The sequence below is a fragment of the Ischnura elegans genome, chromosome 12 (genome assembly GCF_921293095.1).
Source record: "Ischnura elegans chromosome 12, ioIscEleg1.1, whole genome shotgun sequence".
Lineage (NCBI taxonomy): Eukaryota > Metazoa > Arthropoda > Insecta > Odonata > Coenagrionidae > Ischnura > Ischnura elegans.
The window spans coordinates 49,120,361-49,132,711 of record NC_060257.1 but is presented as its reverse complement, the minus strand read 5'-3'; the positions used below and the strand labels follow the sequence as shown (position 1 = coordinate 49,132,711).

The window sequence follows — 12,351 nt, the reverse complement described above, 5'->3', positions numbered from 1 at the left end:
ACTGGACTCTTGCACAATTCTGCATAATGCATTTCCAAAATTGTGATCTAGCTAAGCTTAAAGACAGGGCATGTAAAGAGGAAAATAACATTATCACCATGTTACATGGATTTTTAAAATATAAAGAAAAAATTCACATCAACTTCCAGTGAAGTAGAGTGGAGCCTAGATCCAGGGTGGTGAAACTATGGCACATTTGCCTGAAATATGGAGCAATTGTTTCCTCGATCGGAGATGGGAGGGCAATGCACAGGTTGGGTTGGAATTTCAACCAAGTGAGTGTAATATTTCAAAAACTTGTTATTCAATCGCCAAAAGGCTTGCCATCGCTGGCCTAGATTATACAATGGTCAATTAAACTTTCATAGGATTATTTGTCCACCATTTACAAAGCCAGTCCTTGATACACCTCCCTACTCTTAGCAACTCTCCCTTTCCTAATCTTGGCTACCCCAGACAATTATGGATTTTTTTATTGGGCATACAGTAAACAGAAATAAATAGCATAATACAGAAACTAAAGATAAAACTGCAATAAAATTATCATGAATGAATTACCTATCTCTTTAAATTATTCATCAAGGATCTTCCCAACATTAGAATGTATAATCAGAGCTCTAATGTATACAATTTGAACTAGAATATATTACAATATGATGAAAGACAACATCAGGAATCTATAAATGGACTAATGGAGGCAAGAGCTATAAAGGTGAAGGCTCTTGTTTACTTCACTGGAGTTAGAAAGTGATTAGGAAGACAAGGCTCTCAGAGTGAAACTCTGGTATAGGATCACTAGGAATATGGAAATGCAGCAATATTATTTGTTCATCAAAGAAATGAAATTAAAAGTTTAGTTGTATAGCATTAATTTGCAAAAACAACATGTCAATCATGGTTGCATGTTTTCGCAGTGAAAATAACATCATTGACTCCTCAGGAAACCCCTATGCTTTGCTTTTATCAGTCAAGCCAGATTCACCTTCTCACTGCATAGTGGGCAATTTAATCTAGTTGTTAGCTGTTATTTGATGTTTTCACATGTAATAATTGTACATTTCTAGTGAAATACAAAATACTTCCCATATTGCTTTTATTCTCAAAAAATCACAATTGTGAGTCCATAATTCTAGAGATAACTGAAAATCGGTGTAAGTAATATAATGTAAATGGCATGCCTATCTGCATAAGGCTCTATGCACTAAAGATGCTTGCGCATCTGGGAATGATTGATAAATTACTACCATGGTAAGAGCAGATCAAGCAATATCAAGAGTTAGGCTGATTTCTCGTGATAGGAAGAATATTATAAATATTAATAACTGTCCAATACTCCAAAAATCTATCCCGCTATTCCCAGCTTGAAACCTCTTAGAAGTGAATCAAATGACCAACATACAGAACTCAGATGCTTAAAAATGCCAATATATAAAATTAATATTTTAATTAAACAAGTTGCTAGTTTCGAAAGAGAAGGAAGATAATGAGGAGTACAGATACATCTTCAGGCCACTTTACACGGGGCACATTCTTGCACAATCTGACGTAAGTACGAAGGCGCAGTCTAAATTGCGTCGTGTAAAGCGGTGAATTGCTAGAACACATGCGAGAATGCGTGGACGTGAGATGGCAAAATAGCCCGTTCTAATTTCGTTCATGCATTCACACAATTCCACGCCATTTTAGAAATTAATCCAGTTCTATTCCGTGTCCAGTGTAAAACGGCCTTTAGAAGGAATGGTTTCAGATAATTTTGAAACTTTGCAACATTACCAAACAGAATTAAATATTTAGGACTGCAAAAAGGACTCACGAAAAACCAAATTGAACTCCACTGAAGGCCACTTTACATAATAATGAACACTTGTAGCATAGGGAAAAGGATTCAATACAAAAGAGTAAATTGCATGAACACAGACATGATTGTGAGCTGACAGAATGGAAAATATTAACAGTTCTAATTCCACTCACATATGATAAAATTTTGATACAGTCCATTATACAACATCCAGAACCATGCAAAATGGCCTCAAGCCCATAATACAAGTGAAAAAGAAGTACAGGATTTATTACAAAAATTTCACTGAGAATCAAAAGGCTATAGCTGTATCAGTGAAAGGAGACAGAACACACTACACCTTTTAGAAATTCACAATCGCTTCAAATATTTAAAACCTGTTCATGTATATTATATAAATTTAAGACAGACAAAATGTGCTCATAATACTAGAATGAAAATAGAAGCACATAATTTGCAGCTAATGTACTCTCAGAAGTACACTCTCAATATATTTCACAAAATCTTGCATCTGAATTAACACACTTGGTTTATCATACAATTTAATAGTATTCCACTTCAAGAGGATCATTTCAGTAACTACCATCTTCATTTTTTCTGTAATGGTTACCTATATCAAGAAACTACATGCATATCAGCCCAATCATTACAGCAACCCATTTCACTGAGACGCTCCTAAGAATGAGATGGGCAAATTACGGCTGTTTTATTTATGCATTAAAATGCACAAGAAAATTAATGGAACAATAATCTAACTTGGCCCCAAGATTTTTGATGGTGTCATTAGCCGATTTCCAATCCAAGTACACCACTTCATCATGTACCATGTACAAACTCAAGTATATCTTCAGGACATACGTGCAAACTGCAACGTACCTACATACGACCGAAGCACTCAAACAAAATATGCTGAAACAAAACAAATTGCTTAGTGCAGAGTTGTGTAGAGGGATGTGCATAAAATTTATGGATAGAATTGTCAATTGTGTATAAATGACCGTCTTAGGCCATTCAAGCATTGCTAAGGGAATTATTGTGTCTGCTAAGGCCTGTTTACATGATATATTAACACGCACAAGTTAAAGTGTGAATGCATGTACGACTTTGATTGACCAGAACGGAACATGTATGAATACATGAACCAAATCAGAACAGATCCTATTTTCCGTTCATGCAATCGCACAATTTGGATGGTTGAACAGTACATTTTTTTGTTCATACATTTACACATTAACTCGTACGGGTTCATGTTCAGTGAAAATAGGCCTTAAATAGGAATGAACTCCGCATAGGGATGATAGATGACAAGTGTCGATAAAGAGATTCAATTTTGATGTAGTACATTACATTGCATGCATTATTGATGGATTAAAACACAGAAGAACTGATAGTGATTATCCCCACCTTAATTATGAAACAATATTTTGAATTATCAGCATGGTACAAACATAAATGAATGCACGAAATTCAACAAAAACGTCATATTTATTAAAATATTTTGGAAGCTCACTCACATACCACATGAACACAAGGGTCAAAAATAAGGAGATAAGTTTTCTAATGAAGCTTTTAAATATGAGTGTTATTTATAAAAACCTTTTTTAACCTAAAAGTATAGCTAAGGTTGATAAAATAACATTTTAAGAAGAAATTCAATGGTCATGGGTTTAGACAGTAACTTCCAACGGCCAGTACATCTCTGTAGTATGCCTTCAGCTGTACCTGCCGTACTACATCTTGTTTTGGTAGTGAAGTTCACCCAATGTCAAAAAATGTGATGTCACTAACTTGGCAAAATTTAAGTATGTCTAGTATACCCCAAAGTGGATTGGAATTCGGCCACACATACACCTAATTAAGGTACACTGTATGCTTAAACATTTGTACAATTAACAAAATTTAACCAGTACCACAAGGCATAAATTCATATACTCACATGGATTTATGATACCAAAAGGTAACTTCCCAAGCATTAAATTGCCTTGATGATGGTGCAAAGTAAACAACTCTGACCAAAGCTCACTCATGACAATGAATAATTCTCTCAAACAAGGTCATACAGTAACCTGAACATTCTGAACAACATTGCTGCGCTCTACTTTGGATGGAACTAAATAGAATGCTGGGGCACACTTTGCTCCACAAGGACACATACAACCTGGAACAAAACAATACTATTAACATGATGAGCTATTAGACATCAAATCACCAAAAAAATTCAGTAGTATGTTTCAAAATTTCACCACTTTCACCACTCTACACGTCAGTTTGTTCATCAAGAATAATTGAAAATTAATTACCAAAAATATTTACAAGCATGGGGTCTACCAATTTCAATTAATGTAATTCAAGCTTTCATTCAAGTTTTTCCAGAATGTACCAGTGCTTCACATTCATATTTCAATCCACAACTATCAATGTACTTCAATCTTCAAGCATCAGATAGATCTTAACCCTTAGACTGCTGGAACATTTTTAAACGTTTTGTTTTTCTGGGATGGCCAGGGAGATTTAAGCTGCATTTGCGATCCCTACGGTGAGGGAAAGTGCGCTTGGGCTCTACCCAAGTAGCAATTACAATTTTGGGAAACTGAAGTAGGTAGTCAAGCAATGATCAAACACGTAAAACCGTATTTCCTGCGCTCAACGTGCAAAACGTTTTTAAACGTTCCCTCAGTCTGAGAGTTAATTGGATTGAAATGTTTGACAAACAGAAAAGATAATCATGGGGAAGGGCTCATTCCAACATGAAAAAAAGCCAACATTACAGTACCATTCCAAAATGTAAAGGAATTTAATCATGTTGACTCTCAACAATGGGGTGCTCTCTTAAAATTGTGGCATTTTTGAGAGTTTAAGTCTCGGAACTCTTGTCTCCAAACTCTGTCCTACGAACGCTGTCCTACGATGCTGCCCTACAATGCCAGCCCTCCGACGCCAACCCACCTGAAGATCAAGACTTATATAGGTAGTACGGCGGAGGAATACCTACTCCTTGGCAATCAAGGGGAAGTGGGTGCTGAGGCATAAGAATGCAGTTTGGAGTGAGAAGTACTCCACTTGTCCTATCACAATTCTCTCTCCCTCCAACACCTCATCCCACTACGTCTTTCCCCTCCTTGAATTCCAATGACTTGCCTCTACCAGCTATCACCCCACTTGGTTATGTCTCCAACCCAGGAGATTGAGGAAGGAAAATCCGGCGGTACGCGGTTCTCCCCCAACCCCGGCTTGGATGATGTACTATCATTTGCAAAAGTCTTGCAACAAATCGAGCGGTGCCACTTTCGCTCCATTGTCGATTTCTGGCCACCATTAAGATTGAATGATCACTATCTAGGTATGAGAATATTCATGGTAGCTCGGGAACGACTCACAAACTGGTCATCGTGACACGGGAGTGAGACATAGGAAATCATTACGATGTTCAGTTGAGTAAATGAGCATAGATGTTGTTAAGTCGTCGTGGCGTTTGAGATTATTTTTGTACCCGTAGTTGACTGGAGTATATAATTGAAAATATTTACCCGTTAAAAGAGTGGGTACCTATGATGCCTGGCTTCCAATGGTAAACCCCAAAAGGCTGGCTGGGGGCACGATTTCGCCATTAGGAACACGGAAATCAACTCGCTCGTAACCCTTTTTTTAGGGATTCAACGTCGTTCAGGAGATTTTATATTAAGTTGTTGAAATATTTGTTCAATATAGAAGAATTAATAAATGAAAAAAAATTAACTGGCAATTTTCCGAAAAAAAAACACAACTGTCGTCTCCACCATATTTAATTGATTGGCTTTAAATAGTTCTTTACGTCAGCTAATAGGTCCTGCACCTCGTCTTGCCCTACATCTTTATCCCAACTTTACCAGCCAGGGATGAGGAAGTAGGTTACCTGGAGTAAAACTTGCAGGCCGTAAGTGATTCTCACGTACTTCCAAAATAGTGTAAATAGGGCAAATTTGTAGCCCTATCATATATACATGTTGATGCCACAATTTGCTTGAAGAAAATACGCACTAGAAAAATAGTTGATAAACACCTCAAGATAAGCCTTTCCTATATTTAAAAATAAGTGCCATAGTGCGTGCACGATTAAGGATTACCATTGCATAGGTTATTCCTAGGATTGTACTTAGTAGATCAGCTAGTCTCACATTCTGTCCCTTTCCAACAAAATTACTGTATTAAAAAAACACTGATTGTAGAATACTGAAGTTATTATTATTTGTTATTATGTTTCAAACTCGGTACTTGTATTTCTAATGAAGCAAGCGTATACATTCATTACAAACAGAAATTCTGTTAGGATTTGCTTATGTCCTTCTTACTCGACTTGAAAGGTTTTATGAAATGAGCTGCTGTTCCACTGATGCCTTAAACATAAAACGTATGGCCAACAAACACATTTCCTAATACAATGTAACCTACTTAATGCAAGTAGATAATTCAATTAATAATGCTAAGTAAGTATCCTACATTATCACGAATTCATCAGTGTATATGTAAATGATTGCATCTAAATAAGATAACTTAATCATCAACGACATAGCAGCTTAGAGTTATTATTCGCATTCACACTAATTCAGCAGTAAAACATATTATCAAACAATACCTGTTGAAATCCGACAATCATTAAAAATGGGACTTTTAGCTGGAATTAAGTTTTCCTCGTCATACTTTGAATAAGTGGAAAGGAATACATCTTTACCGATTGAAAGAACGTCGGAGAACTCTGATATTACCTATGCAACGATTAATGCCGATCAGCTTAACTAATTCATATTTTACGTGTTTGCTCAGATATTTATATGATGAAACACTGGGAATTTCAAAGCTGCCTCGTATCATATGTCGTAGATATTGTATTAAAACATCAACCCGAGTCGATAGATGTAAACAAAAGTCTACCATGTTCGCAGTGAACGACTCGTGATTTCCAGCTCTCTGAAAAGAGCTGAGATCACTCAAAAAGAGCCAAGCTACCAACTTTTTAAAATCTCTCCGAGGAATTACCTTCGATCTTTCCTACTGCATTAATTGCTACAATGTATTTGGGGGAATATCATGAACATTAATTTCACTTAAATGGAAGCGGTCAAATCCCGAGACTGAAAAAGATGACAAAATACCTCAACCACCCAATGACCCGTTCTCCATGCATTGAACCATGAAGACTAGTATTGGATTGTTGCATACACCCGAAAACCATACAATTTCCGGGCACAATCTTTGTGGAGCGAAAGCGGCGCCGCTCGATTTGTTGCAAGACTTTTGCAAATGATAGTACGTTTTGCAGTGGTGCCTGTCAACAGGGGCACCTACCGGCAGATTTGCCGCTAACTTGAACCTCTTAATTACCCCTCCACGACTTTGCAAATTCCCTCCTCTCCATCCTGACACGTATCGGACCCGGCAAGATCTCTCTTGCTTCGGCGCTGGCAGTGGATAGATTGCTCGGCTGAGATGGGTGATTTCTGCAAAAATCATACAGCTTGTACATAGTTTTTGGTAGTGTTTCCTAGGAGATCATTAGTTATCATCATTGTTTTCTGTAATAAATCTGATTTTGAATATTTCTACTTCTAATAGATTTTGATTGAAAATTACTTGTAATTTTATGACGATTGTTTCTTTGTGTACTGATTATTCTTGTTTGAGGAGTATTTCCCTCAACCAGCTAGTGACGGATGATCGGAGTTCCCTGTGTCTGGGGCTTACGTTCACAATCTCGAAGATTTAAAGACGTAACGCCACAAAATTAAAACAGTGATTTTTTTACCTGAATAAATAAGCTGAAGTATTTGATGTACGAAAAATATGACTTCATAATTCTCAATATTCTTGTTGCTACAGAGCTTCAAAGTTTGCGAAAATTGCTAAATTCTTTTACACTACAAGAACCCCTGTGACATCAGAATGCGAGTAAGCAGATTTGCTCCAGGTCAATAGCAAACAGTAATGAGGATAACAAAGAGAAACAACAATAGTGATTTATAACTTGAAGGATGCGTTATAAACAGCTATGAATAGTTTAAATTATTTTAAGGAGTACATTTTGCACAATGACTGACTTCGACTTCATATGTAAAGACGTATTCTCGGAACATTCTGAAGGTAGATTAATTCATGGTTGCTAATTTCTCTTCCAGCAATGAAGATTTCTTGGTGCACACTTGAGGGAATTGAAACATAACATGAATTAAATCAACTGTCTTGTTCATTACTAATCTAGAGCTTGGCTTGTACTTTATTTAACTAGTCTCATTTACTCCTTGCTTTTAATATGTGCTGGGTAAAATATTGGAGCATAGGAAGTTCACGTTTTGAAGAAATACAACAGAACATATTTGACGCCAATTTATTTTGCATTCCTAAGGTCAGGAAGAGAGACATAAGGTGATTCCGCGGTTGGAAACATTCAACTGAAAAGACATTTGAGCATTTGCCCAGTTGGAGCTAAGGTGACACCAGAACATAAAGTGAGAACAAAATCTTATACTGCGGAAATCGCCATAGGTGAGGAGGATGAAAAAGTAATAAGCACTATTAGTCAAGATGGTGCTGCATCTTCCAGCGTGCATACATTCTTTAAACATGTCAATTACTCAATATAAATCTTTCACACGACGGATGATGAAATTCACATGTATTGCTAGAGAAAAAATTAATTGTAGTGAGAAAAAAGTACTAAGAGATACATATAGGTATTTTCTAAAACTGGAACAAATAATCTACTGGCATAATGTATTGTTCACTGGACTCTGACATCACACTCAGCAAACATGGCAATGGGTCGTTTGGAGTGCAAGATTATTATACAATTTTCAAAGTAGAATTTTACAAATAATACGCGGTTAGAGAAGAACTGCTTTCACTTCAATTTTGAGTGTGGAGGTTATTTTTTAATCTCATAATTATCCATTTTCAGTGGAATTCCCAATTCGATTATAGAAAAAAAAATATATTTGAAAAATAAAAATTATCTCCTGAACATATCACGAATCATGAATACACACTATTTTTTTTTAATCTATGCATAAAACAAATATTCCCCAAGAGTTATGTTAAATGTTTCTACAGATTGAGAACAGATACTCGTTTTTATGTATTTTTTTCCAATAGTTACCACACTACTCTTCTCAGAAATACCTTATCATATATCTTTCCGCCACACAATTACAAAAATTTTGATCAAAATTTGAGAACCTAAGGATCAAACATTAGTTGAATTGAAGTAAAATGACCTGTCGAATGTGACTTTGTTCATGGGACAAATATTAAGGCTGTCATGGGCCACCTATGGCATATGGATATCCAAAGGAATCTTCTGAAAGGTGATGGCTAAAAAGTTTTAAACTTAGAAGTACAAGTGAAACAAGGATTTGAAAATTTGTTTGAAATTAAAACCATAGATTGCTGATCCGACCATATATGTACTTGGATCAGAGATTCAAATACATATTAGTTGTTCCAGTTCAATTTCTTTGCTGTAGATATTTTATCATCTAATTTTAGATTTAAAATCAACCACCAGCTTAACTGAAATTGAGAATTTATTAGTAAGTAAAAAATTCTTTTAAAAAGGATGCAATGAAAAAAGGATTTTGCTTTCATCGCAAACACACATGGACTTGATAACTCATGAACTATTGAGTTCAATCCAGTAAAACATACTCTTAAAGTTCTGAATAACCTAAATTCTGTAAAAAGGAACATACCTGATTCCCAATTAAAGGAGCCAAGTTTAGAGTTACATTTTGGGCAGTAAAGCTTTCCACAGGACATTTGCTGCCCAACTTGTAGCTGCATCCACTGCATGGGCTCCACAAAAAATGTCTCTACACAAAGAGGTGGGAGTTCTTCTCCCGGATTTTCATCCATTTTTACAGCTGCATCAGAAGTGGCATTTTGCTGGAGAGAATCCACATATCCTGCAACTGCAGGTGAACTTGGTAAGGAGGTCACAGCATTCTTTGAAATGGAACAACCAAGTAAACTCATTTCTTCAACAGCAGCGGAAGTAGCATCTTGATTTACAGTGCTTCTGCTTGTAATAGTATTACACCTACTCAGGAGATTCTTTCCTTTCTGCCAAGACAGACTAATGCCCTTGTAATGAGGTATGAGATCTGAAGCTGAAGCCACAATCCTCCTGAAAATACAAGAGATAATGGTTAAAAAAAGAAAGACTTTAAAACAAGATTAAATGAATTTATTGAAAACAAATACCATCAATCCAATTAACCTTTCAACAGGAAAAAAAGCTTGGTGCCTGGCATGCCTGTACAGGCACGCTAATTTGAAGGGGGTTAAAAGAAAACTTTTATCGTCAATTTAAGCTTAGATGTCCCTAGGCTTATATTAAAGATAACATTTGGTCACACACAATCCTTAGTCCATTAATTACATGAGGCGATTTTGTCGATTTTTGGAACCTCCCCTCTCCCTTCCCCTGAGTGAGATGTTGAGAGATTTGGCTCGACCCCCTACCCCTCCATTTAATCTCACGTGAGATTGTTCAAAATGCGTAGTTTCATATTTTGGTGTAAATACGTTAATTTATGCTTCATTGCGTTGGATTTGCTTAAAAAACTTGTTTAATTATTTTAATTTAAGATTAGTTAAGACTAGTATTTTAGATTACTAAGATCGCAATTTCACACTGTATCTTGCAGAAAAAGAAATTACGTGATACTTGCCCAGACCCCTATTTCACCCCCACGTGAGATTGGGTGAGAATCGGCTTGACCCCATTTCCCCCAAACGCCTCATGTAGTTAATGCATGCCCCCTTAGAAGCAACTGAATGGTAGCCAAAGGTGGTAATAGGGTTTGTACCAACTTTTATTTTCAATTTCTACGATATCAAGTTCAAACTGCTTAAACTTTTCAGTGGCAGGAAAAAAGCATTTTTCATTAAGTAACTGTATCGAGATCTCACCTGCACTTTTTACATCTATACACAATTGGCTCAGGCCTCACAGTAATTTTTGCAGGATCAGGTTTTACGACATCAGAGCAACTCTGTGGAAGAATTTTAGCTGCAACACAAGGAAAAAGATAAATCTATTACAGATGTACCATCATACCTAAATGAAGTTTCACCTCTAATGACATGAGCATGCATCAAGACAGCACCAATAACAGATTCCTTATAAAGGACATCTATGCAGTGACCTGCTAGGTGAATAGAATGGTGAAGCTGTTTGCTGGAAAAGTGGCTATTCCACTAAAATGCTTCGACTATAGGAATATTATGTATTTGGATTGCTAACTACGTATTTATTTATAGGATGGAGGTAGAACCATTATTCTCTAAAATATGTAAAGGAGCATGTACATTTGATCAACTAATCATCTTCCTGTCCCACCATGCTCTTCTGACTGATGAATAGATGAACTTCAAGTATGAATTTGGCCAATGATTGCTATACATATTAGCATAACCTATTAGATTTTATGCATGACTAATCCACCTTAATTTCCTACTGGGCTTCCATTAGTTTCTTCCAAATGCATGAAATATTAAGTTTATCAATCAAATTATTCTACAGAAAAATAGTTTCACCAGGATTATGCCCACCAGTAAATTTAAGACAGGTCCACCGAGAGGTAGGCAAGGCTAATCACAAGCATGCTGACTCCTGACATGCCGAGCACTGTCTTATTTTCATTGAATGGCAACCCCTACAAAAGATTGAACCTTCTGGAGTGCCCAATTTCACTGTTTATTAATGTATCTATGTATGTGTAATTTTATAGCAGTGAAAAAATATCTTTATTATTATTATCTTCATATACTGAAGGCCCCACTGTCTTGTCCTCCTACCCTGCCTCCCTCTATTTGTACGCCCAGTCAATGGTAAGAATAATATGACGTCTTTTAAGTTGCACTAACGTAAGGTTAACTTGATTTCTTAAACAATCGCAGACATGCACATACAGAAGGCCATTGCAAAGAAGTGTCTCACTTTCTATCATAGGCTTTCACTCAGTGCATCAAACAGATAGACATTCTGGATAACTGAGGGTTGAATTCGAGCCAGACTAAGCCACAGGCATGCATATTTCACATTTTGGTTAGGATACCAATACCTTGCACCACAAAGGCTCTTGTAATGAGAGTCTGAAGACATCACCTACAATTTGAACCCTGGAATTTAGGTGAGTAGCCAAATGTCTTACCCCCTGTGGAGAAGCTAAAGGAATATGAAAGAGTATTCCACCCCATGGCCTCTTGAAAATACAATCAGCCAACTCGATGGATGTGAGTAAAATTATAACAATAATGATGAAAAAATAACAATTAATGCTGTTAATAATAATTTTTAATAGAGCTTGAATCAATCTCCATTTATTTGAAGTATTGAAGGGATAAGTCGCTGGAGGCTTAAGATTCACATTGAGCAGTGGAAGTACGAGGGTCGTTCAATAAGTAATATCCCATACTTTTTTCTCGGAAGATATTTATTGCTAACAGTCCCAATTTGGTGACAATATGTATGTATCAACATGCCGTGTCCATGTTCTATTTTTCCATGTAGTCCCCATCAC

The 12,351-nt window shown here is 36.4% G+C and overlaps 1 protein-coding gene across 3 annotated transcripts in view; it reads right to left on the bottom strand.

Moving 5' to 3' along the window:
* The window catches only part of LOC124169137 (dual specificity protein phosphatase MPK-4), a 30,817-nt gene that overhangs the window by 8,936 nt on the left and 9,530 nt on the right, over positions 1 to 12,351 (bottom strand). Inside the window, exons 7-10 of one of the 3 annotated variants that reach the window (XR_006867036.1) lie at positions 10,739 to 10,838; positions 9,517 to 9,950; positions 3,735 to 3,956; positions 2,053 to 2,707 (exon numbers count right to left, since the gene is read on the bottom strand). Coding sequence is in view for 1 of the 3 variants with exons in the window: in XM_046547642.1 (XP_046403598.1) it covers positions 3,853 to 3,956; positions 9,517 to 9,950; positions 10,739 to 10,838 (638 nt within the window). In the remaining 2 variants the exon portion in view is untranslated. Of the gene's footprint in view, positions 1 to 2,052; positions 2,708 to 3,020; positions 3,957 to 9,516; positions 9,951 to 10,738; positions 10,839 to 12,351 lie in introns of those variants that run through there. The other 2 variants (XR_006867035.1, XM_046547642.1) reach the window with 2 other exon arrangements.